The sequence below is a fragment of the Carassius carassius genome, chromosome 28, assembly GCF_963082965.1.
Source record: "Carassius carassius chromosome 28, fCarCar2.1, whole genome shotgun sequence".
Classification (NCBI taxonomy): Eukaryota; Metazoa; Chordata; class Actinopteri; order Cypriniformes; family Cyprinidae; genus Carassius; species Carassius carassius.
The window spans coordinates 7597625-7623078 of record NC_081782.1 but is presented as its reverse complement, the minus strand read 5'-3'; the positions used below and the strand labels follow the sequence as shown (position 1 = coordinate 7623078).

The window sequence follows — 25454 nt, the reverse complement described above, 5'->3', positions numbered from 1 at the left end:
CCTATAATCCCTGCCGGACCTAAGAATCGAACCTGTGATCTTCAGGTTACAAGTCCAACTCTCTATTCATTAGGCCACAACTGCCCCAAGTCAAAGAGGCAGAGAGACAAATGTTTCATGAGAAACAAAATAGTTGACATGTATCAGTCTGGAAAGGGTTATAAAGCCATTTCTAAGGCTTTGGGACTTCAGTGAACCATGGGCAGAGGCAGAGCCATTATCCACAAATGGAGAAAACTTGGAACAGTGGTGAACTTTCCCAGGAGTGGCTAGCCTACCAAAATTACTCCAAGTGTGCATTGACAACTCATCCAGGAGGTCATAAAAGAACCCAAAACAACATCTAAAACACTACAGGCTTCACTTGCCTCATTTAAGGTCAGTGCTCATGATTCAACAATAAGAAAGAGAATGAGGAAAAAATGGCATCCATGGGAGAGTTCCAAGGCAGAAGCCATTGCTGACCAAAAAGAAAACAAAGGCTCGTCTCACATTTTTGACAAAAAATATCTTGGTTATCCCCAAGACTTTTGGCCAAATATTCTGTGGACTGATGCAAAAAAAGTTGAACTTTTTGGAAGGTGTGTGTTGTGTTACATCTGGTGTAAAACCAACACAGCATTTCATCAAAAGTACATCATACCAATAACTTTTTCACAACACTGTATGTATGTATGTATTTATATATATATATATATTAGTGTTGTCACGGTACCAAAATTTCAGTATTCGGTACTGATACCAGTGAAAATCCACGGTTCTCGGTACCAATTTCGGTACCAAAGCAAAACACAAAAATATGCTAATTAAAAAAAAAAACTTTTTAGCACTAAAAATAAAACCAATGCCATTCTTTATACTTATTTACAATTGTGTTTAAAGTTTTTCTACAAGTTATATAATTATGAAAAACAGTAAACAAGTTTCACCTAAATTTAATTTGTCTTTTAATTTATGAAATTTAAACATTTTATTTCTGGTAAATAAAGGGGATTTTCTATTAAACTTAAAACATGTAAGAAATATTGTGATTTATTTCTTTAAAAAATAAAGTTTTATAAATGTTATCAACAGTAGTAGCAGTATCACATACATTTTACTAAATAATAGTAATATTTCTAGCACAATGCCTTTATGTAAAAATTTACTTTTAGGCCTAATGAATGCATATTTGTCATTTTAACTGAACTTAAAACTGGTGGTGATGCTTAAGATATTTTTGGTCATTGATGGTTTCTGTAAAAAAATAGTAATAGATCATATTAATTATTATTCATATTAATTATTATTAAAAGATAATACTACTACTAATTCTACTATCATACTAATGTATATACAATGCACTATGAATTGATGAGCTGCTGGGTCCATGAAAATTAATCACGTTGTCTGCGTTCGGTCAAACTGATTTGCTGAAATCAAAACATGGACGGTACTAAATCAGCGCCAGCCAATGAAATTGCCATTTGCGCATTAGCTCCGCCCACTACCGGAGAAACCGGTATGTCTTCTGCTTGATCAAAAATGAATATGAATAATTCTAAATGAACTCCATTACAGGAAAAGACAATAAAGAATCGTTTACATATAGCGTGTCGATTCAGCGTGGTAAGACTCTCGCTCTCTCTTTTGCATGTGTGAGAAACTGAAAAGATCGCTTGATGGAGAGAGAACTGAAGCTCAGATGCTGAAATTAATGCAAGCGTCATGCGCTTCAGTCTATGTAGTAAACAAACCCGCACGTCTCTGCCATTCATTCATTCACACAGAGACGCGCAGAACACGGATTCATATTTCAGGCAACATTTGCTGCTTAACATTTACAGATACTGGTCCATATGGAGATTTGATTTGATTAATTTATGCTAACTTTGACAAATTCTATGACTGTCCATATTAAAATGTAAGTTTCATTTTCATGACAGGATTTTGAGATTCCGTCCTCATTTTCTGCTTTGCGGAAAACATAGCGCTGAACCGGGTTTGAACGGGACCTCGGTACTACCGCTACTTAAAGAAACCTGGTACCGTCACATTTAAATTTTTTTAGTACCGACTTGGTACCGAAGTACCGGGTCTTTTGACAACACTAATATATATATATATATATACAGTACAGACCAAAAGTTTGGAAACATTACTATTTTTAATGTTTTTGAAAGAGGTTTCTTCTGCTCATCAAGCCTGCATTTATTTGATCAAAAGTACAGAAAAAACAGTAATATTGTGAAATATTATTACAACTTAAAATAATAGTTTTCTATTTGAATATACTTTAAAAAAAAAAGTTATTCCTGTGATGCAAAGCTGAATTTTCAGCATCATTACTCGAGCCTTCAGTGTCACATGTAACATCCAGTCTATCACATGATCATTTAGAAATCATTCTAATATTCTGATTTATTATGAGTGTTGGAAACATTTCTGCTTTCTAATATATTTGATGAATATAAGGTTAAAAAGAACTGCATTTATTCAAAATAAAAAAAAACTTTTAATAATATATATTCTAATAATATATTTTCTTTACTTACTTTTTATCAATTTAACACATCCTTGCTGAATAAAAGTATTGATTTTATTTAAAAACAAGAAAGAAAGAAAAATTACTGACCCCAAATTACTGACCAGTAGTTATATTTTAGTTATATTTTAACATAGCTTTTTTTTTTTTTTTACTTTTTACTTTTTATTCATCAAAGTATCCTAAAAAAGTATTACATGTTCTGAAAAAATATTAAGCAGCAGAACTGTTTCCAACTTTGATAATGAATCATCATATTAGAATGATTTCTAAAGGATCATGTGATAATGATCCTACAAATTCAGCTTTGCATCACAGAAATAAATGATAATTTAAAGTATAAAAAATTTAAAAACAATTATTTTAAATTGTAATAATTATATCACAATATTAAATTTTTTTCTGTATTTTTGATCAAATAAATGCAGGCTTGATGAGCAGAAGAAACTTCTTTCAAAAACATAAAAAAATAGTAATGTTTCCAAACTTTTGGTCTGTACTGTATATATATATATATATATATACAGTGTGTATGTGTATGTATGTACGTATGTATTTATATATATTTATATATATATATACACACACACATACACACACACACACACACACACGCACTCACACATACATTTTTTTCTTTTAAGGACATGAATCATTCTATTTTAAGGAAAAATTTGTGTTCTTTTGTACAGTTAAATATATAAAAGCATATATCTGTTTTTATGACTGCAGCAAAATATAAAACTGCCAAAATGTGTATATCTATATACATTGGGGACTCAAATAAAAATCATTTTAGGATTATTTCCCAAAAAGAATGGTGACAAAAACAGAGACATCAAACAAAGTTCCAAGAACTGTTTTATCTGAATAGAATAAAATCAAGTGTGCAGGCCTGAGCTTCAATAGGAGAATCCAGGACACACATCTGCATTTAAAGGAAGACCACAGACCTCAGATTAATACAACATAATTTAAAAGGACACTGATAAAAGGGAAAAAAGTGCTTTTATACAATTCTGAATTGATTCAAGAGATTTTTCATTAAAAACAGACCAAAGACAATGCATGGTGCTTCAATAATGCAGGACTGGGAGTTAATTGAATTGTAGTTTAGCAATGAGCAGTCAGAGCATTACAAATGAAATTAGCCATCAGACATTTTATCCCGCTGCTCCCTACATATTGGAATAATGAGCCATAAACAGTAATGGCATCTTTAGTCACCTTTCTGATCTGTGAACAGTTGCTGAAATAAACCCCCCGCAGCTGCACTAGCTTTATTTGCTTTCCTTCAGCCACATTAAAGTCTGAGTCACTCTTTTACATTTCCATGACTCTGTATCTCTGCAAAATTGATACACCCAGGATGTACTGGGCCAATAAACATCATAAAAATTCACGGAACGGATTGCATTAACCTTTAGCAGAAGCTAACTTTAACAAAAACAGGCAGAAAGGGAGCCATACCCTTTTCCGTATTTAGTCTGCTATGAGCACTAAACTTGGGGCTTATTTGCCATGCATACAGAATTCAAATGAGAAAATGTGACAGGTAAATTGAGACTTCTGCCTCCTGCTGACATGCTATTCACTTTCAACATTTGAATACATTTGCATCAAAGCGCATCTCTCAAAGTTAAAAAACACGCAATATCAAACAAATGTAACGTGCCCCTCAAAACAAGGGACTGTGAGTTGGGATCTAACACAGAGCCTAAAGCAAAAACATACAATAAATCATATTAACAGCATGTTTAATTGGCAAACATTTCATGCTGCATGGTTCCCTGAAAAATAAATAAATACATTTCCCACTAAGTGTGTGTGTGTGTGTGTGTGAGAGTATATGGTCCCACTTTATATTAGGTGGCCTTAACTACTGTGTACTTACATTATATATATATATATATATATATATTATTATTATTATTACAAAATGAGCTTTAAAAAGCGTTCTTACTTAAAAAAAATTAGAAATTAAAATAAAAAGAATTGCGAATTTATATTAGTTTATATATTAGTTATTAGTTTAAATCTTGCAATTTAAACCTTTTCTAGCAACTGCGAGCTTATAATCATGCAATTCTGAAAAGAAAATTGTGAGATAAAAAAATAAAAGTCACAATTACCTTTTTTTCAGTGGTGGAACATTGTTTTCACAATTTACAAATTTTATTAGCAAAGAAAAAAAAAATTTTATGATAAAAATGTGACAGGCAAGCACATCTCTACCAAAAGAAAAATCATTTAAAGAAAATTCATTTTAATATTAGTACATAATGGTCTCAAAGTAGGTGTCATTACCAAATCAAATTTTATGTCGTAGGGTTTAAGTCATAAACATTTCATTGCTTTTTTAAGTTTAGAGTTAACAGAGCACATGCTGACTTGCTGTGCAAGCAAGTCAAAACCATATCCAGCTTTCTCATATCCCATCAAACACAATATCAAGAATCAACATTATATCAACTTGATCAAGGCCACGATGAGATCTGATGAATGTTTCAACAGTCAAGTTTCTTTCTTCAAGATTTGAAGTTGTCAAAAGTGCCCCAAAATTCAGGCATATATAAAAGATTTGACACCTCTCAGAAAGAATGCTTTGTCAGGGGATTTTGGCAGTCAGTTTGGACTTCACAAGTATAACATTCCCCAGACACTGTTGTTGGACCAGCAGCACACGCCAACACTTACTGAACCGAGTTATAGCAGAAATTGATTTCCACCCAAGTCTTAATTTCAATCTTCTTTCTATGTATTACATTCCTCCCATAAAATAATGAGACAATAACCTCCTTTATCGGTGGGAATTGAGACGGGTATTGAAAATCTCCCTCTGTGCCAAATCTTCTTAACAGAGCACAAGCAACAACTTTGAACAAACAACTGAGTGCTCTCGATATAGTCGTACCGCCAAAGAACAACACCCAATGGGACTTTGCTGAACACCTCAGCCCCAATTTCCCAACAATTACACTGAATTTAAAAGAGAACAACTCGTGCTAATGGAGCAGATGGCAGACTGGAGTTATCAGAGTCCCTCAGGCAGACATATGAATGTGATTACATATTACTTCTGCAAACTTCTACAATTCCAAAGAGCTTACAAAATGTATATACTGTAGGATTGGTCAGAGTGTTTTCAAGGTGACGTGTTGATTAACATTGTCAATTATATGTCAATTCAAATATCCAATAGCAGTGCTTTTGATGCCTATGCAATGTGCAGAGCGAAGAGCACTTCTGATGCAGAGTACATCAAAAACATACTACAGATCCCTGCTGCTGCTGGAGACTAAAGAACGTCATGATCACTCCAGACACATGAGCCATGAGCGGCAGGGACAAAGACTCTCTGCAGACAGCTCTACTGCAATCAGAGAAAAACAAGAATGACGGGTGCCGGACAGCCTTCAGATCTGTCTGTTTCTCTCAAAAATAGCCTGAAATTACAGCTCAGATGATGCAAATACAGACCGTCTTTCCTGTAGTGCAAACTGTTGCTCATTCTCAACTAGACCAGCACAATTTGACTTATTATATACTAATATTCTAAGGTAAGAAAAAATACACAAAAGTCCATTAAACATTAATAAAGCGTATCAGTTAATAAGAAAATGTACACATCATCATCCTGTTAAAAAGTTTACACCCCCGCTCTTCATGCATTGTGCTGCCTTCTTGAGCATCAGTAAATGTTTCCACCTTTTGTAATAGCTGTGTATGAGTCCTTCAATTGACCATCGGTAAGCCCCTGCCCTCCCCCTCCCAGTTTGCACAGACAGAGCTAGAATGGCAGACAAACTTTCTTCCTGGTATTGTAGTACTTAGTTTTCTCGCTGATTAATGGCTCATGATGTAGCCCAGCGGTTCCCAATTCCAGTGCTCGCGCACATATTTCACATGTCTCGCTTAGTTAACACACCAGATTTAGATGACCAACTCGATCTACGTGAATGAACTGTATTCCAATCGATATGATCCCTACACCGTGTTCATTGCTCCCTACTTCACTTCGGAACATGGACTGTAATTGGGAACCGCTGATGTAGCCTATTGCAGTAATGTTCTCTGTGGTATTCAGGTTTCTGAGCATAAAAGCGTTCAGGGGCGTGGCTTTGGACAGCGATTGCAGGGAGGGTGGGACTTTCGCTTTCAGTGCTATCAGGCAAATGTTAGCATTTTCCAAGATCTCCTATTGCACCTTTAAGGGTATGTAAACTTTTGAACAGGGTAATTTTTTATTTTTATGAATTCAGATATTTTTTCGTCTTGTTGAGTATATATTAACATCTGTATGTAAAATAGCTTATTCAGGAGTGTAGGCTACAAAAATAAAAATAACATGCAATTTTCATGATCCCTCTTTTTTAATTATTAATATTTTGCATATTCTGCAACAGTGATGCGCGGGTTGATCCAAAATGAGCGTGTGCATGCGGTCACCCACGGTTACGAGTCATCCAAAAATATTTTTAATGAAATTCAGGTCGCGGTCGGTCGGGTCGTTGGAAATAAAGATTTCAATTAAACCTTTGTAATTTATATAGTAATATACACAATTTTGAAATACATAAGCCTACACTTTTTTGGCTGAATAACTGGCGTGAATAGAGTGACCACCTGTCCCGCTTTACATTGTACTGTACAGCAATTTTACCTTTTGTCCCACCTCACGCAAATTGAGCACCGCTTTTTTATTCGACCCTGCCTAATAAATACATGGATACATCCATAGGCATACTGTTAACTTATGTCCAATAGTTCATAGGAGAGCAATAAAAGCGTTAGTCGATAGGCTGAGTCATACGTCAATCAAACTGTTGACTGGTGCACGAACGCCTCCTCAACATTGTCAACAATCTCAAATTGGAGAGTGCGCGCGCTGTTCGGTCAGGTTAAGCAGCCGTGGCCACGAAAAAGAGAAGATGCACTTTTAATAGCGAATGGACCACAACATACTCTTGGTTAAGACCTGTAGATGGCGAAGCAGAGAGAGCTTTTTCATTTTATGCAAAAGCAGTTTTTCTGTGGGACATGCAGAGGTGGGTAGTAACGAGTTACATTTACTTCGTTACATTTACTTGAGTAATTTTTTGGGGTAACGAATACTTTTCGGAGTATATTTAAAGATGGGTACTTTATACTCTTACTTGAGTAAATTTTTGGGGGAAAATCTGTACTTTTACTTCGTTACTTTGGGCGACGCTCCTCTCGTTACTTTATCTTAATGCAATAAATGTTAGGTGCTTCAGTTTATTCCAAACGCGCCGTCTACTTTTCTCTGGGCAATGAGCGATGCCCTTTCGCGAATGATTCATTCTTTTGAGTCAATTCTGTTCAAAGGCTTGATCAAACCAATTGGCAAACGAGTGAATTGGTTCATGAATCAGTTTGAATGAGTCGTTCAGTTCCCTGCCGCACGCGCTGAGCGTCTGAAGTGGTTCACTCGGAGTTGTAACGTTTAAGAACAGAAAGAGCGTTGAAAACGTGGCTGGAACTGCACTGAATTGAAATCTGCAAAGGCTATTATTTGCTAGCGATGGAGATCCTTATTAGATGAACACCGCGTGTGCTGTCTACTGTTTAACAGGTAATAACTTGGGCTACATTCGATTACAGTACACGATACCACTGACATTAGTTTGTTGTACGTGTGTGGCTTATAACAGAGGGGAGTCAAGTTGAATGCAGCTTCCAAAAGACAAAAAATAGCCGATTAAGATTTTATTAATTTTAATACAATCACACCGGCGTGAGTACGTTCAGCAAGTCATATAATCAGCTGCTAAATTCAGATCTGTGATCGCTTGCTGGCGCTGAGCCAGAGATAGATGCGTTCATGCAGCGCTGCGCATTATAACCAATCACACATGATTCTTTTGAGCTTATTAACGCATTGGCCAATCAGAGGTGTTCCGATGAGTCATCGCTAAAATTCCGGTTCTTCCTTCACTCGCTCACTGACTGAATACCTCTTTCTGGCGAATTCTCTCGTCAGAAACAACAAAGTGCAGATGTTTGTACGAATCTTTAATTAAATATTGATTTCACAGTGTTAACAGTTTCAGTGATTTTAATGGGAGTTTCTGAGAGTGATTGAAATCTAGACTGTCTGTGAAAATTATCTTTAATAATGTAAATGTTATTTGCTCTCTTTCTGAACAATGAAAGATTAGTAGCAATATTTATATCACATTAACTTTCAATGTTAAATTCACATTTAATATAAAGTCAGTCATATTAAAAATATGTTATGGTATGTCACCTATATCTGTTACTTAAGTAAACAGACAAGGTTTTATAATAAATTACATAAATTGGAGTAAAGGCTGATGAAATATATACATTTATACACGCACACATACATTACATACATTTTATCTATATATCTAAATAAAAATAGGCTCAGTATATATGACCCAAAGTAACTAGTAACTAGCTACTTGAGTAGATTTTGTATCCGATACTCTTTTACTCTTACTCAAGTAACTATTCAAGACTAGTACTTTTACTTTTACTTGAGTAAATATTTCTAGAAGTACTTTTACTTTTACTTGAGTACAGTTTTTGGGTACTCTACCCACCTCTGGGGACATGGTGGAGAATACGACGTGAAGCGACATGCATGTGAGTACCTCAGAAAAAAGGCACATCATCAAGAAAAATGCAAATCAGTTTTTCAATAAACCAAATGACCCACAGGCTGACAAAGTTTCGGCAGCAGAAGTGACGAGCATTTATCAACACTGCACATCACACACGTTCATATCACTCTACCTACTGCAGTAACAAGTTTGCCCCAGTAATTTTTCCAGATTCTGAAATAGCTAAGAAAAAAGCTGTAGAAACTTTGAGTGATATTTTGGGTCAGGTAGTGTCTTAATCTTTTAGTTGGTGGGTTTAAAAAGAAATATAGGCAATATATTACAGAAAGCTTGAAATGTCTACTTTTAAACGAAAATGTTGAAACGAAAATAAATATGCTACTCTCTGATTATGTAATCCTTATGAAATGTGCATTTCTCTCTGGCGCGCATGGCGAGTCCGCATCTTCAACTTCATCTTAGCAGCGACACAGAAAACACCAGTTTATTACTAAACAATTAAATGTCTCCTTGCTAATTTAGACACATTCATAATCATTACTTTAACCACTTCTTTGTGGCAAGCTTTATGTGTGCGATCATAACGCTTACTATCCTGTAGGCTATAGCCTATTTAAGTAATTCAATTAATATAAAGGGGCGACGCATTTATTACTTTAAAAAAAATGCGGTTCAGGAAGCGGTCGGGTACAATATTTTCTTTTTCTTTTTTGCGGCCCGAGTTGCGGGCGGGTTAGTTGAAAACATCGGTCGGTTGCAGGTTGTTTATACACTGACACGCGCATCACTGTTCTGCAAGGAGTGTGTAATCTTATGAGCACAACTGTACATAAATACATAAATATATTTTATAAGATACACACATTATTTATTTTATATAATCATATTATTTTTTTTACTTTTAAGATCTTATCAAATTGTTACATTCCAGATCAGTTGAAACACTGCTATGTTCATGTTGTGTTAATAGAAAATGTTATATGTCTAGAGCTGCTGAAAATATTAAATATCGCATTCAACATGCACATCATAATTAAACTGTACCAGTGCTGTGACAGCTTTGAGAGCACTATAAACAAGCCTCACACAAATTCTGAATATACTTCATTTTAAGCTGTATATGTGTAAGGGGATATGGTTTAGGCACTACAAGTCCCAGCAGCCCCAGCGTTATATAAGGGAGTAGTTAAGTTTATTTGCTATCTCGCTTCGGCTTTTTATTTTGAGAATGGTTCAGGGTTGGTTTTTAGAACTTTGAAAAGAATGTGTGGAAGGTGGTGTTAAGGTGGCTGGGATTGTGTGGTGGTTTGATCGCTTTGTTTTTTGTTTTTCTGTAAGTTTGCATTGTGATTGCTGTGAGTTTGACTGCTGTGAGAACACTTTTTCTCTTATACCACTTTTGTCTTCACTTTCTAGGTAGCCTGTGGCCATCTGTGGTTGGTTTTCTTTTTGTTGTTTCTTATTTATTTATTAATTTTTCTCATGTGGGTATTTGCATCAAAGATTGGTGATGTTATGTTTTCATATTTTTGACCTGTCTGAATAAAAATGTGGCTGTTGATCAAAGTCAGCTCATGGCCCCTTTCAGCTGGTTACTACATGTAGTTCATCCCACCTCATATGATTTATAATTTAATTAAATAACAGTCGGTTTAATAATCACACAAGGCCATACTGCATATGGCCCTCTGAACACACTCTCTAGCACCTACAGCATGTGTTGCAGCACAAGTGTGCTTGTCAGATTGAAAGCATGTAATCTACAGTACATGCCGTCAAATGTAATAACGGCCGCTTGCCACGAAGCCCATTACACACACGTAGACACTTACACCAAGTGCCATAAGTGGACATCTCCTGAAACGCACAAGACTGTGTGGTTTTCTGGTAAAAGAACATGTGGGTCTCCATGGCGATGGCCATCTGCACAGTTTCCAGGGGGCTGCTGGCTTGATGGACTCACGCCCGGATGAAGGAACAGTCCATTCATTCCCAGCTCAAGAAACATGTGATGTCCTGAGAATGAGACTACTGACACCTGCTCCTGCAATCGCCCGTAAACAAACGTCCCAAAGATAACTCGAGGTGCCTGTGAAGACATGGAATGACCTTAGGGAAGTTGAGAAAGTGAAGAAACATAATATTACAATGTGATGTCATCACTGTCAGCCGCAGCCAACTGGAACAAACAGCTTCCCAAAGAGTCAATTATGAGTTTCCATTTTAGTTATTATGCTACTTTAGAATACAACTGCATGTCTATGCAGCTTAGTACTGTAGGTTTTGGAACCGAGCCGAAGACTATTGATCTACTTCATAGTCAGAAACACAAATGTTTGAATGAATGAATACCATATAATATAATAATTAATATATAAATATTTAGTTTTGTGGCAAATAGCTGTGTATTAAGTGGGATAAATTATAAAAAAGATTTACCCTTGGTACATAAATGTGCCCACACAAATGAACCTTTTTAGATTATGGTAGGAATGATTTCCCTTAGATGGACAAAACAAAATATACAGTTAAAAGAAACAATTATTTTATTAAACCAATATTATTATTCTTCCACTGTTCAATCAGCATTTATCATGACAGATTTAACATCACTACGATTTCAGAGCATTTTGATGTCAGAGCAAAGATGCCAACTGAGGTTTGCTGTACATCATAAAGATGTACAGGATTAAGTTGACATCATATCTTGTAAAGACGCCTTTTGTGATGTATAGCGAGAAAAGATTGAGCTACAAGTGTAAAAAAGCTTAAAAACATTTAGGAATAAGCCAAAGCAAGCCGAGATACTGTCTGCTTGGATCATAAATGTACACAACATCACTTCTGCAGGTCCACATAGTTCAATGAGGGTGATGACTCACCAGCATAAAAGAGCTTCAAAGCCACATAAATATAGCCAAGTACACATCAAATATAGCATAGTCAGTGTGGGTATGTGTGTCTAACAGAGCGGCTGCTCGTCATGCAGGTAGCATCCAAATGATGTTCCTTTTTGCATTAGCCTTTGTCCACTGAGACTCTGAGGAATTCAGACAGCCCTTTTGCCAAGACAGACAGGAAGATAATGCACCATCACTTCCTCCCCCAGAGTCATAGAACATAAGAGAGACGTATGAGAGAGAAGAGGAAGAGAATAAGGGGATGGCGCCATGATATATTTATTAGGACTATCCAAAGTGTCTATATTCAAAGGTAGTGTGAATCCTGTGACTCAGAGTTTGCAAACTTCTTAAAAGTCTCTCCTAAAAAAGGAGCAGAAATCTGACTTAAGAAGTTTAAAAGTGAGGCAATACGGCAGTGAGGTCTGCATCTAGCTGTGCTCAGACATTAAAATGCACCCTGCATTTGAAATGTGACATATAGGCCTGTTTCAGAACGTACACAAAAGCAAAGAATATTTTGGGATTTTTTTCAACTGTAGGCAATTTTGGAAAATAAACACTCTCAGGATATATTTTTACTATCTTACAAGTTTGCAAATTTGTCTGCCAAGAATATCACAAACATTTATACAACTGTGTCATTTCAACCATATTATAAAGTCATATGTGTGCATTTTTATTTATTTGTTTGGAGGAAACAACAATTCTAAAAATGTATATATATATATAGTTAGTTTTTTTAATATATTTATCAAAATATAATAAATGTTATTTAACTTTAATATATAAGTGAAAAATATCCAGATTTGTTTTCTTTATTTTCTTCACATATAATAAGTTTTCATCTCAAAATTTTATGTCTGAGATGAATATGCTTGGGATATTGCTTAAGCTTTCTTGGTAAAATAAAAATAATAATAATAGTAATAAAAACAAAAATGTGTATTAACTTAAAAAAAAAAACCTTCCAAACACTATCAGGAAAAATTGTTTTGTATGAAAATAGGTGCCACAACTGTAATTCTTTTCAAAATATAAAAATAAATAAATAAACATGAAATCCGTTGGTATAAATAAAAATCAACCCTTTGGATTTGTGCAGTTGAAGAAACACCCATTTATTTCAGTATCAATTTCACAGCTTTGAAAAGCACAGAGGCAGGTATATTCTTGACACTGACCTACTGTATATCATCGAAACACATTGAAAATACATTATAAATCTATTTATCAACACAATGCAGACTTTTATGAAGCAACCCAAAGTAACAGACATCTATCGAGTTCCATACACAGCGACACAAACAGTAAATCTCACTGGTTATTAAGTAGTGTATAGCTATACTTTATGGTTCGGGTTCTGTTTTATGTAGATTTATGACAGATTTTCATAATTCCTAAATAGTGAAAGAAACTCTACTGCATGGCTGCATTGTGAAATGGGCCTTAGGTCTGTCACAGGAATCTAAAGGGCCCACGGGAGGAAGCCCCTTACAAACATCATATGTTTGATCTTGTGAACTACACAGTAAATAAAACTTCCAGCTTTATTTCAATGATTGGAGACATTGTGCCTCATTTCTGATGTGCCGCTTGCCAGCAAGAGGCAAAACTGGGGCAACATGAATTTTAAATGCTTCCTGTGAAGTACAAAAGCCGTGCGCTCAAAACACGGAGAGTGAAATCTCCCCCTCAAGCCATCTCCAGCAAAAAATAAGACACGTTTTTGGTAATAAATGGATTCCAGTGCCTGCAACTGATATGAGACAATTTGGCCCTTCCGGAACAGACCTATCTGTCAACACCGGCTGAGGAGAAACAGAGGGTTGATGCAACGCAATGATCCCCGATTGTTCCAAAAATGTCAGCTTTTCATCATCACTAAATCCTCCGTCTTGCGGAGGGCATGGACGAGGCATGCACGAGAGATAAGCGCACACATGCCCGGGGTCCTCCCAGAGGTCTGCGGCTTTACGCGAGCTGCTCGCGCTGTGATGCTCAGTGCCTGCTGTTCTGTGAGATCAGAGATGGAGTCGGTGGGGAGGAAAGCGGAAGCCATGGAGCATTAACTTCATTTTAAGCTCCAGTCCCACAACTTAAACATCTTCTCAGTATTGGACTTCAGTTTAATGACAACTTGAGACTGATGAAGGACATTCCACCACTTAGAATAAAAGATATAGAATGGCACTGCAGTGTGACACAGGTACAACAGGTTTAACTGTACATTTTGGTTATAGGGAAATTATTTATTGTTATTTCAGAACTAATCTGATTGATGTCAAATCTCTTTTAATACTTTAAAGGAATGTGTATTTGAAAAAAAAGCAATTTCATGCAAAAAATGACATGATTCAAATACCATACAGTAATTTAACAAATTGAATTTGAATGCCTACAGTTCGTATTATTTCTGCCCAAAATAATCTATTGATGTCATGGCTGAAAAAAAAAGAAAAAGAAATGAAACAAAGCATTCACTAGAGAGTGAAATCACTGTTGTCAACAATAATTACTAATGATCCAAGTAATTTCAATCCAAGGATTTGTGCCTCAAACTCCTTTCCAATTTGTCAGTTTCTAAAAGACCCTTCCCCTCCCCCATATTCTCTCTTTGTTTTAAATGCACACATCATGAATCACTATTACAGCCATTTACTTTCATTATGAGTCACAAAGATTAAAGAAATGCATTCCACTAAACATATTGTGTGCAATGTTAAAAACAGACCAGATGCTGCTAAAATGTCCTTCAAAAATAAGCCCAACCAGTCCGGATAGCAATGCATTGTTACTTGAGGGTGCAACAGATGAGGTTTGATTCTGGCTAATTCGTGATAAGCTTTATGTATGTGTTGCCATCAAAAAGAGAATTTTTGGATTAGCTGTGTCATATCCCATTTTCTAAAGGCAAATGTGTATTTGCTGAAGCAACAGTCCTGTGTGTATCATTCCAGAACTCTACACACAATGCCAGAGGACTGTGACTAAAGCTTTGGACACAGTTACACTTTGTGCCTGACAGTAACAGGACTCACTAGATCTGCATGAAAACAACAACTCTCACATTAACCAGCAAATTTCCCCATGAAATCAGCAGATTTAATTTAGCCGAACAGCTGTTTCACTTCCAAACCCCTGGATAGCCATTATTGCCTTGACTGCTTCTGTAGTCTTTTGCATCGACTGCCCGTAAGGTCACATTTGCATGGTCTGCTATCTGCACTCGTGCATGAATGGAATTGTTTGGAATATAGCTTTGGAGAAGAGTTTAAAAGGTGAGCTTGGAACTTTGCGCCTTCCCAAAAGTTTGGTTTTAAATTAACCTATTAATAATGTTGATGGAAGACACTGCATGACTAGTTCAGGTAAATGTTAACACTTTAGCTCCTGGGATATTAGCTAATAGTTAATGGAATGATCAGAACATTCCTGAGTATCTTTATCGGGGAAAATCAGTGATTAATCAGCTCTTTTCTGTTTAAGGGTAAGATAATTCCGCACAGATGTAATAATTCATATTTTTGCCTTACGCTCACCTAGGCTGCATTTATTTGATAAAAAAAAAAATAATAATAATAATTATGTGAAATATTATTACAATTTTAAATAAAAATTTCTTATTTTATATATTTTAAGATGTAATTTATTCATGTGATGGTAAAGTTGAATTTTCAGCAACTATTACTCAAAACTTTGGTGTCACATGATTCTTCAGAAATCATTCTAATTTGTTGATTTGGTGCTTAAATGTTTTTATAATTATTATTATCAATGTTAAAAACATAAAGCTAAGCTGATTAATATTTTTGTGGAAACTCGCTTTTTTCTTAATTATTTGATGAATTGAAAGTTCAAAAGAGAGTTTTTTTTCTTAAACATTATAGGTATGTTTACTGTCACTTTTGATCAATTTAACGTGTCCTTGCTAAACTAAAGTATTTAAAAAAAAACTTTAAAAACAATAAATAAAACTTTTAACAGAAAAGAAAACTTTTTAACAGTGTATATGTATAAAATATGGAATTGCAAAAAGGATTTTATTTTCTAATATGTTTTTTGAACACTGAGCACTGTCACTAGTCAGAAATACAGATAGTCCCGCCCCCAGACTCACATCATTGGTTGAGTCTATGTTGCTGTGTCAGAATGGTCAGGATATAAAAACTGTTTTGTGTGTGTTTGTATGTGTGTGTGTGTGTGTGTGTGTGTGTGTGTGTGTGTGTCAGGGAAATCAATCTGAATGGCTTACTTATAGCCTCTTAATATTAAACTAGCACTAGAAAAAGTGGACGGAGGTTTTCATGCCTACCACAGGTATTCGGTCTTTACCGGCAACCAGGAGAGCTGCTAATCCGTGCAAACGCACAGCGCAGTGGGGAGACAGTAACAAACCTAGAACCTCATTACCAGCGTTCTGGCAGTAAGCATGTCTGACCTCTAAAAAATTAGCTGCTCTGGCCAATTCCACACAGTCTGCTTATGAATTTGGGTTTTAAAACCTATATTTCATCTGGGACAGCGAGAAGAGTCAGAGCAAATGCAGGCCAACACTTTACCAGAATCTGGGGGCTTCTCAATACTGCAGGTAGCAATATCAAGGACCAACAGAACTTTATATTAGATAGCAGAACAGAGAGAAAAATTTGTCCCAAGTGAGGCACAAAGTCACAACGGCAGAAATAAGTCTGAAAGGGAACTGCTAAGCAGTTGCTAGGGCACTGCTTGGTTGCTTACTTATTTTTCACATTTAGAAATTGCTAGTAAATTTAGAAATCCGATTAGAAAGTATTAAGATGCTGTCACATTCATTTACCATTGTTGGTGAATTTTCGCAGGCTAAATTCAACTGAAATCCACACAAATTAAATTGTAAAAACAATTCTAGAGCGTGCAAAATATTTCCCATATGCAGATTTCACATGAATTTGCCACACTGACCAACAAAAATCTGCTTTGTTTTGAAAATAATTTCTGAGCTGTGTTCATATCGCTATATTTGACAATGAAACTTATTGGCCGGCAAATTTCATAAAGATTTCACTACTGTGATCACACCTTAAATGACAAACACCTTACTTACGGTTAGTAGTTGAAGCAATAGTAATGAGAGAAAAAACTACAAAGAAATTGTTTTAGAAACTATTTTCACTCAGACATTTCCAGTAAAATCACAAATAATTGCATAGAAACAGGTTGAATTAGACAATACGTTTTTAAGTAGAAAGACTGAAATAGTATTTTCCTGTAAAAACATACTACAGCCTGTTTTATTTACAACTTCAAAAAAAGAATTTAGTGTACGACAGGGTGTGCAAACTTTGACCCAACACTGAGAATAAGTGCTCATCTATGGCACATTTCTTTTAAATCAACGAATGAAAGATGTCTCCGCAATAGCAAGGTGAAGGTGGATGTCATCTCTTCCAGCCCTTTGATTAATATTGCAGACCTGCACCAAACAACCAGAACAGTAGATCCAATCGCCATTTATCAATGTCCATTCAAAGATCGGAAGCATCCTATTTGACAAATGAAAAACATTCCATTTATGCCATTTATTTGTATTCCGCTAATATACTTTAGTCTCTTGACTAAAGTAAATCCAGATCACATAAAGCAGCAGTAATTTTTAAAGACAGGACGATTACACCAAAAAAAAAGCTTTCTGTTCACATTAACCTAATTTAACTATTTTTCAAGCAATAAAAGCTACCTACAGGGTGAAACATTTCCACTTTATCTGTATGACAGCTTTCATTTCAGACTTCTCGGCAGAGGGAGATTAACGACAGACTCGTTCTTAATTAGCCTAGATAAGGCTCATTGTCAAGACTCAGTCTTGTAGCACACGATTGAGAACCCGGAAGATCTGTCTCTATGCATAAGGTTCCAGTGTTCACATCTGTGGAAATGACGGATATTTGTTGTCGATTAGGTCTCTGAAAAGCATTGTATAGGAATCAGACTGGTGAAAGTGGTTAGAAGCAGCAACATTAACCTCTGAGGTCATTATTGCTCAAAAAAATGTGGCTTATCAACGAAGTTCCACAATTATTTAAAGGCACAGTTCACTTAAAAATTAAAATCCTGTGTTTCACCCTCATGCCCTTCCAAATCTGTATGACCTTCATATTTCTGTGGAACATGAAAGAAGGTATTTTGAGAAATGTCTGTGCTGCTTTGTCAATACAATAAAAGTCTAAATTGTTTGGTTACCAACATTCTTCAAAATATATTCTTTTGTGTTCCACAGAATCATACGATCATACAGATTTGGAACGACATGCATGAGTGAAAATGAGAGAATTTTCTTTTTTTAAGTGGAGCAACATTAAAGTAGTCAGATATATATAGTACATATGTGGTATATTTCAAATCTTTTGAAGCTATACAACCACTTTGTATAAGGAAAAGATTCAAATTGGAGGCCATGGGTTCTTGTCACCACGTCAAGCCTGTGCCATATGAGCCATTTTTGATTTGAGAGCTGCATACTGAGTTGAATGATTCACTCTCAAATGAATAATATGAAAGTGAAAAATACTTTGATTTCAACCCTGTGGTCACTATAAATTGTTGCTGAATGCAAGAATGCTGTGTGAAGCCTCTTTTTGTTTCATAGATAAAAAATAACAGCATGGGGGTTTGGAATGACATAAGGGTGAGTAATGACAATTGATATTTTTGGCAGAACTATCGCTTTAACTCTAATGGACACATTGCCTGTTTCCTATATGGTCACTTTCACTATGAAAACATCAAACTGATTCTATTGACCGAATTCCAAGTTCATTTGAAGATTTCATGAGCTTTTACTTCACAAAGCGTCTCAGAATGTTCTCCAAATAACCTTACAAGGCAAGACCATGTACTTTGGAACCACAGAGTAGCCACTTGCCACAGTTCAGTTGTTCAGCGACTATTGCTTCTGCCCAACAAATCTTCAGCCTGGAGAGGGTAGACAAATATAAAAGTGGGGGGGGGGGGTAATGTAATCTACACACTTCAGTTTGTGCCGTGAGCATTCGCTGATAAAATATTGTACTTAAATCTAGTAGCAATTCAAAAATGTCTGAGGTATTCTAGTACAGGTGGAAAATTGTTTATAATGCTGTTGCTGAATACACAAAAAGCAATGATTCAAAATACAGCAGAAATATAATCTACACATCAAAGAAACTGAATATAGTATCCATCTCTAAGAGAAAAACAAGACCTTTTGAAAGTAGACAATGCTCTGTATTTTGCTCATATTTGTCTTTCTGCTCCATTTGTTGTGCGACTCTTTCCCAGGGGATATTTTCCTTACAAAAGACAAAGGTTACACTGGACAAAATGCATTTCTGAACCCAATGTTCCTATTTTTCTTCAACCATTTGCTGTTTGTGCATTGGATAGTCATTACAGTACCATCTACGCATAAGCATGAAGCAATTATCAATGTAATGGAACAGAACAGAATGTTTTTGTGTTTTGTCCCTACAATGAAAGTCAATGGGATCCACTGTTGTTTGACTTTCAGTCTACAGATGAAATCATCTCGAACAAAATGCGGGTGACTGAATGATAATAGAATATTCATTTTTGCAGTGAACTATCCTTCAGAACAGCAACTCAGAACATCGTATCAACCAGGGTGTTTCCTTCAAGAAGGCAAAGGAGGCAAAGGAGACAGTGTCTCTAAAAAAAAACTGAATGAGAAAAAAAAAATCCATATTACAAAAAACTGTACAACGGAGTCACCAGCACATAAAGTTACAGCAGGAGTCCATGTCTATCATGCCCCCCCTAAGCCCATTGAGTTTTAACAGAACCCTTAAAGCATGCCGTGGGTTTGCTGGAGGGAAACTAAGAATGAATGGGTGATATGATTGGATTTGACTGGTTATGATCGGCTGTGATTGGTTCATGCGATAACAGCAACACCCTGAAAAACATCCACAACAATCATGGCACTGTGTTTTGCATGGGCATCTTGCATTATTCTTTTTATAGTAAAAACATAATTTAAAACCATGTTGTGCATACACTTAGAGTTCCAATGTTTCTTTCTTTAAATATGTGGATTTATAATTTAGTGCTCAATCATACTTCGAAAACTACACTCAAAGGCGAAGATCAGATGAAAAAAATTCTAGACATTTGGTTTTTATTTCATTAAAAGGCCTTCATAAAATATAGAATTCTACTGGCTTGATTCGCAGAGTTCTACAGAAAGCTTTTTTAGCTCCAGCTTTGAAAAGAGTCTCTTTTGCAGTTTGTTCAAATCCTTGACAGAGCTTCTTAATTGTTAATGTTCTCTGTTTCCTACTAGTCACTGTTTCACCACCCACAGGTCTGAGTTTTAACTCAAACAGCTCAAGTGTAATAAATAGCAGCATCCTTGGACAGAGAAAAAAAGGGGGTTGGAATTTATATTGGGTTTGAATTTCACACCGGGTGCCTAGTTCTGTTAGATCGAGTCTGGCTTGCCAGCTCTTCCTAGGTGTCTCACCTGGCAGACTGATGGCCCTATTTCCTTTTTCTGCTCGAACACATCATCCTGTCCAACACAGGGATGTCCGTGACACATCGCACTTCCGGAGTGACAGAGTTGCTTTGTCAGAGTCTCTCGAAAAATCAGGTACACAAGATTTAAAGTGTGCTGAAAGGGACAAACAAGGTGTAACATCCCCTCTGTTTGATTCTTTTGGATCAGATTTAATGATACGATAAAGTCGAGTAAGTGTGCTGCCTATAGGTCAAAACGACCAGAGTAAATCTAGCGGGATCAATTCCATTACACATCTCTGAGTCATTGCACACAAGAGACTCCAGCAATCAATTCTTAATCGAGACATCACAGCAACCACACTACTGTTCTTCCCATATACTGCCTTTCTGAGACGCTGACAAGAAAAGGATTGCGTTAACACAATAACAAGATGATTGTAACTATGAATCACGGTGCAAAATTTGACTTATGTGTACTTTCAAAAACGTCTCTCAATCTGCTCGCTTTGACAGTTACACTGTGACTTGTGAGTTGTGAATTTGCCTTTCTCGGATCAAGAAAGGTGAGATTTGCCTTATGTGCTGTTCTTCTCACTTCACTGTTTCTCAAGAGATGTCCGGGTTGTATTGAGAGTATCGAAAGTCCCTCAGAGTCACAGGATGATGTCTTTGCCCCAACTTGCCAAGGGCTGGAACATTTCTCGTCTGCTCGTTCTGATCTCGTCACTCCCCGCTGTGACAGAATGGCCCGTAATTAATCTCTGGAGCGGGAACAATGAGACTGCAAATATCAAGGTTCGGATTCGTAGGGGTTAAGGCAGTTTGGCACAAAGGAGAGCTGGGCCTGAATCGCCCTGGTGACATTTCTAACATGATGAGTTAATAAAAAAAGAGAAAGTGGTTGAATCTATCATGAACTTGGATGAAACTGAGGACCAAAACATTTAGTCAGCTCTTCATTATGCTGATCTAACAGTCAAAAGCACTTTGGCATCAAATTGACACTGTAGTAAAAAGACTTGATGATAGCCATTCTTACAGTGTGTTGCAGAAAAAGTTAAATGTTTCTTAACCTTTGGTCGCATAATGGAGTATCACTTCTGTCTTGGTGATGTTTTAATGTAAAAACTGATGGCAACAGTCAAAATATTGAATTATTATACCTAGAAGTATAATAAATGCAGCCACTTCTATGTATGGAATCTGCGACGTTTTATTTCACAATTCTGACTTTATTTCTCACAATTCCAAGTTCATATCTCGCAATTTGACTTTTTTTCACAGGTTAATGATGAGTCTATAACACAAAATTCAGACTTAATTTCTAGCAATTCCATATCTTGCAATATTGACTTAGCATCTCGCAATTACTTTTTTCTCAGAATTGTGATTTTGAATACAAATCCCGCAATTCTTCTTCTGACTTTATTACTAGCAATTTGGAGTTAAAATCTCGTAATTTTGAGTTTTCATTTTGCAATTCTGCCCCTTTTTTTGAATTCCAAGCCTACATCTTGCAATTTTGAGTTAACATCTCACAAATCTGATTTTTTTTTTTTTATGACACAAAAGTCTGACTTGATTTCTTGATTTTTGGACTTGAAGTCCATTTTTATAACTTGCAATTTTGAGGTATCTCAGTATTCTGACTTTTTACTCAAAATTGCAAGTTTATAACACACTTCGGACTTTATTCTTAGCAATTCTGAGTTAAAATCTTGCAACTTTTAGTTTTCATCTTGCAATTGATTTTTGTTTTGTCAGAATTCCAAGGGCGCATCTTGCAATTTTGGGTTAATATGTCACAATTCTTACATTTTCCTCAGGTTCAAAAGATCACGACACAAAATTATGACTTTATTTCTAGCTATTCTGTGTTTATATCTTGCAATTTTAAATTAACAACTTAAAATTCTGGCTTTTTTTCTGGAGTTTATATATCTTTCAAGACATGCCTAATTTCATGGACAAAAGGATCTGTCTGTATCACAAAATGCATATTTTGTTTAAGAAATGTTTTGGTGTATTCCATTTGATGTATTCCTTTCTTGCAACATCCCTACATATAAGTAAAACAAACAAAAAAGCTACTCTCTCTGTCATTAAAACAGCTAACTGACTGACCAACACTGTTTATGAAAATACACGGTGGCTGAATAACCCTTAACAAACGGTGGCTGAGGGAGGGGAAGTAATTATTCCCTCCACTGTCAAATCAGAAATGCACCCTGGCGTGCCGTAAACAGCAGCACCTGTGAACACAGGAACAGACCTGTTGTCTAAATGCTGTCAGCATCGCCTCTTTGACTCACCGTGAGCTGCTTTTGTGCGAGACAGACAACAGTCACAAAAGAACCACCTGAGTTTTTCTATGCTAGAGAAGCCTCTGGTTTCTTAATTCATATTCCAGAGGCCAGAACTTAAAAAAGAACATATGTATTTGTCAAATCGATCACGTTTACTGAAGATCCCAACTAGGAGAATAATCATCATAATATGGTTAGTCTTTTCCTGCAGCTCTGTCTGACAGCATTTTACTCAGGTAATTAAGAATCACAACAAGTACAAAACATCCATAACACCAGAGTTAAAGGATAAGTAATGTTTGACCGAACATCCTGGTCCAGGTCTTGTGTGTTCCACGAAAGCATATTTTAACACGTACTCAGCAAATACTAGACTATTAATGCAAGACTAAAGTGCATTAGCTAAACACACATGCAGTGAATCTGCCTGTTTTCACAGTCAAAGATTGATCATAATGAAATCTAAAAATTCTCAATGTGCAACACAACAGGAAACATGTCTCAAAACACTTGCACTGACACATAAGGACAAACTTTCATTGCCATTGCCCCTTTACTGCATAATGCTTGCAGGCTAACATTGTATGTTGTGAATATATAAATATAGGCCTCTATTGCAGATGGCATTAGAAGTGCTGAAGCTCCATACTTCATTTCCAAGGAAATAATGTTAATTATGCTTTTAACACTGAATACAAACAGGTTCTATTCTGGGTTGGCAGGTACTAATAAAGATATGTGAGAAAAGGGTTTGAAAAAAGAAGACATATAAATTAAATTTTTAGCCCTGGTTGCGCATCTAAAAATCGCTATTTCAAATAAAGTGAGACAAATTCAATTACATCTCCCCCACAAAGTACAAGTTTGTGGTTGCTGGAAAGTAATTATACAAAAATTATCGGAATCTTTTTTATTGTTGTTGCTGTTGTTGAAGAACATTTTGATTTGTCGATTTCAAATACACACATAGATAAACACATAAATAAATAATTATTATGCTTATCCACGTCGTTAAAACATGATAAATGTAGCCTACTTCAGATATAAAAATATATTTAATAATCAAGTTTATTTTTCTTCTGTCGTTGCCAAACTGTTTTAAACAAAAAGTCTAACATATATAGTGAGATTGTGCCTTGTTTCTAAGGATATTTAGATATTTTCACTGAAGAACAAGACTGAATTTTTTCTGTAGCACAGGTTGCATGTAAACTACAGTAAGACACTTGTTTGGTTGCTGTTAGTGAGCACGACAGACACTTTAGCATATGTCAGTGACTGTAATGGGCACATGAGAACTGCATCCTAATAGGCTACTCGCGATCTGATACAGCCTATATCACAGCATCATTCATTCATGTGGTTCATTCAATGTTCTTCAAAATCAAAAGAACTAGAATCGTTCAAAGCGCTTTCAAAAATGCTGTCTAGCCAAGGATATTAGTTCAGTATGTTTTGAAACACAGTAAGTCACAAGAAGTGTCACACTTACCAGATTCAACACCGTTTCCACTATATCTCTATTGCTGACCTCGCCGACTTGAATGAGACCGCTGAGGACTGCGAATTTCGTCTTGATATTCCGAATCGGAACCGTGGGGTTTATCACCCCGGCCGGTAGCACCACCGATCCGGAGCAGGACATCATCATGTCACCGGTACCGGAGCCCGCGGCAGCGGCGGCTCCGTGCTGCCTGTGGCCGGGAGGAGGTGCTCTGTCGCCCGGTGTGGCCACCGACTGAACGCTCGCCATATCCTATCAGCCGCGGTGTTTAAAAACAGCGCTGTATCATCAAGAACAGGAGGTGTTTTGGTCAAATCAAGTTCGATGAGATATCTACAGCCACTTTAAGGGGGGGGGGAAATCTCCGACAGTGATTTAATATCCACCGGCTGTGCAGCAAGAGTCCAAACCCATGTGGCAGGTTCACAGAATACACTACAGGTCTACAGATGCTCCGCACACTGTACTTCAGCTCCTGCTTCCCTCTCTGATTTGTGTTCAGTGATGTAGTATGTGGGTTTGCATTACCCAGCTGGGTGTACCGATCAAATGTTTCTCATGCTGGGAAAACGCCCTCTATGTGCAGTAGACTACCGAAGGCTGCAGTGTGCGTCCTGTCTGCACCTTCATGGGTCGAAGGGAAGATACAGATCACAGATGGATCCTACCGATCAAACAGGTAAATATGGGAAGCTAGACGGAAGCAGAAGATCTTTAGATACCGGGCAGCAGTCAGCATGAGCCAATTTAGAATAAATGACTTTTCCTCCAAAATAGATAGATAGATAGATAGATAGATAGATAGATAGATAGATAGATAGATAGATAGATAGATAGATAGATAGATAGATAGATAGATAGATAGATAGATAGCATTGCTATATGATAGCTTCGCCATAATGACCGTAAGATATTTATTTATTTATAAAAAATATTTAGCTATAAAAATCACTAATGCTATATTAATCCGCTCATCCTCATTGATGAAGGGCACTCTAAAATAAAATACTTTAGAATATTTTACTGAAATGATGGTCATTATCTTCACCTACCTAAATAACTGTGTCTGTCTCCTGCTTTTCACTAATGACGGACTGACTGTAAATGACC

At 36.3% G+C, this 25454-nt stretch overlaps 1 protein-coding gene across 11 annotated transcripts in view; it reads right to left on the bottom strand.

Annotated features, from left to right (window-relative positions):
- The window catches only part of LOC132107837 (neurobeachin-like), a 275916-nt gene extending 250948 nt beyond the window's left edge, over window positions 1-24968 (bottom strand). For 10 of the 11 annotated variants that reach the window (XM_059514113.1, XM_059514115.1, XM_059514114.1 and 7 more), the window contains exon 1: window positions 24333-24968. In XM_059514113.1, the coding sequence (XP_059370096.1) occupies window positions 24333-24593 (261 nt within the window). In that variant the 5' untranslated portion in view covers window positions 24594-24968. The remainder of the gene's footprint in view (window positions 1-24332) is intronic. The other variant, XM_059514121.1, reaches the window with a different exon arrangement.
- Window positions 24969-25454: the final 486 nt, after the last annotated feature.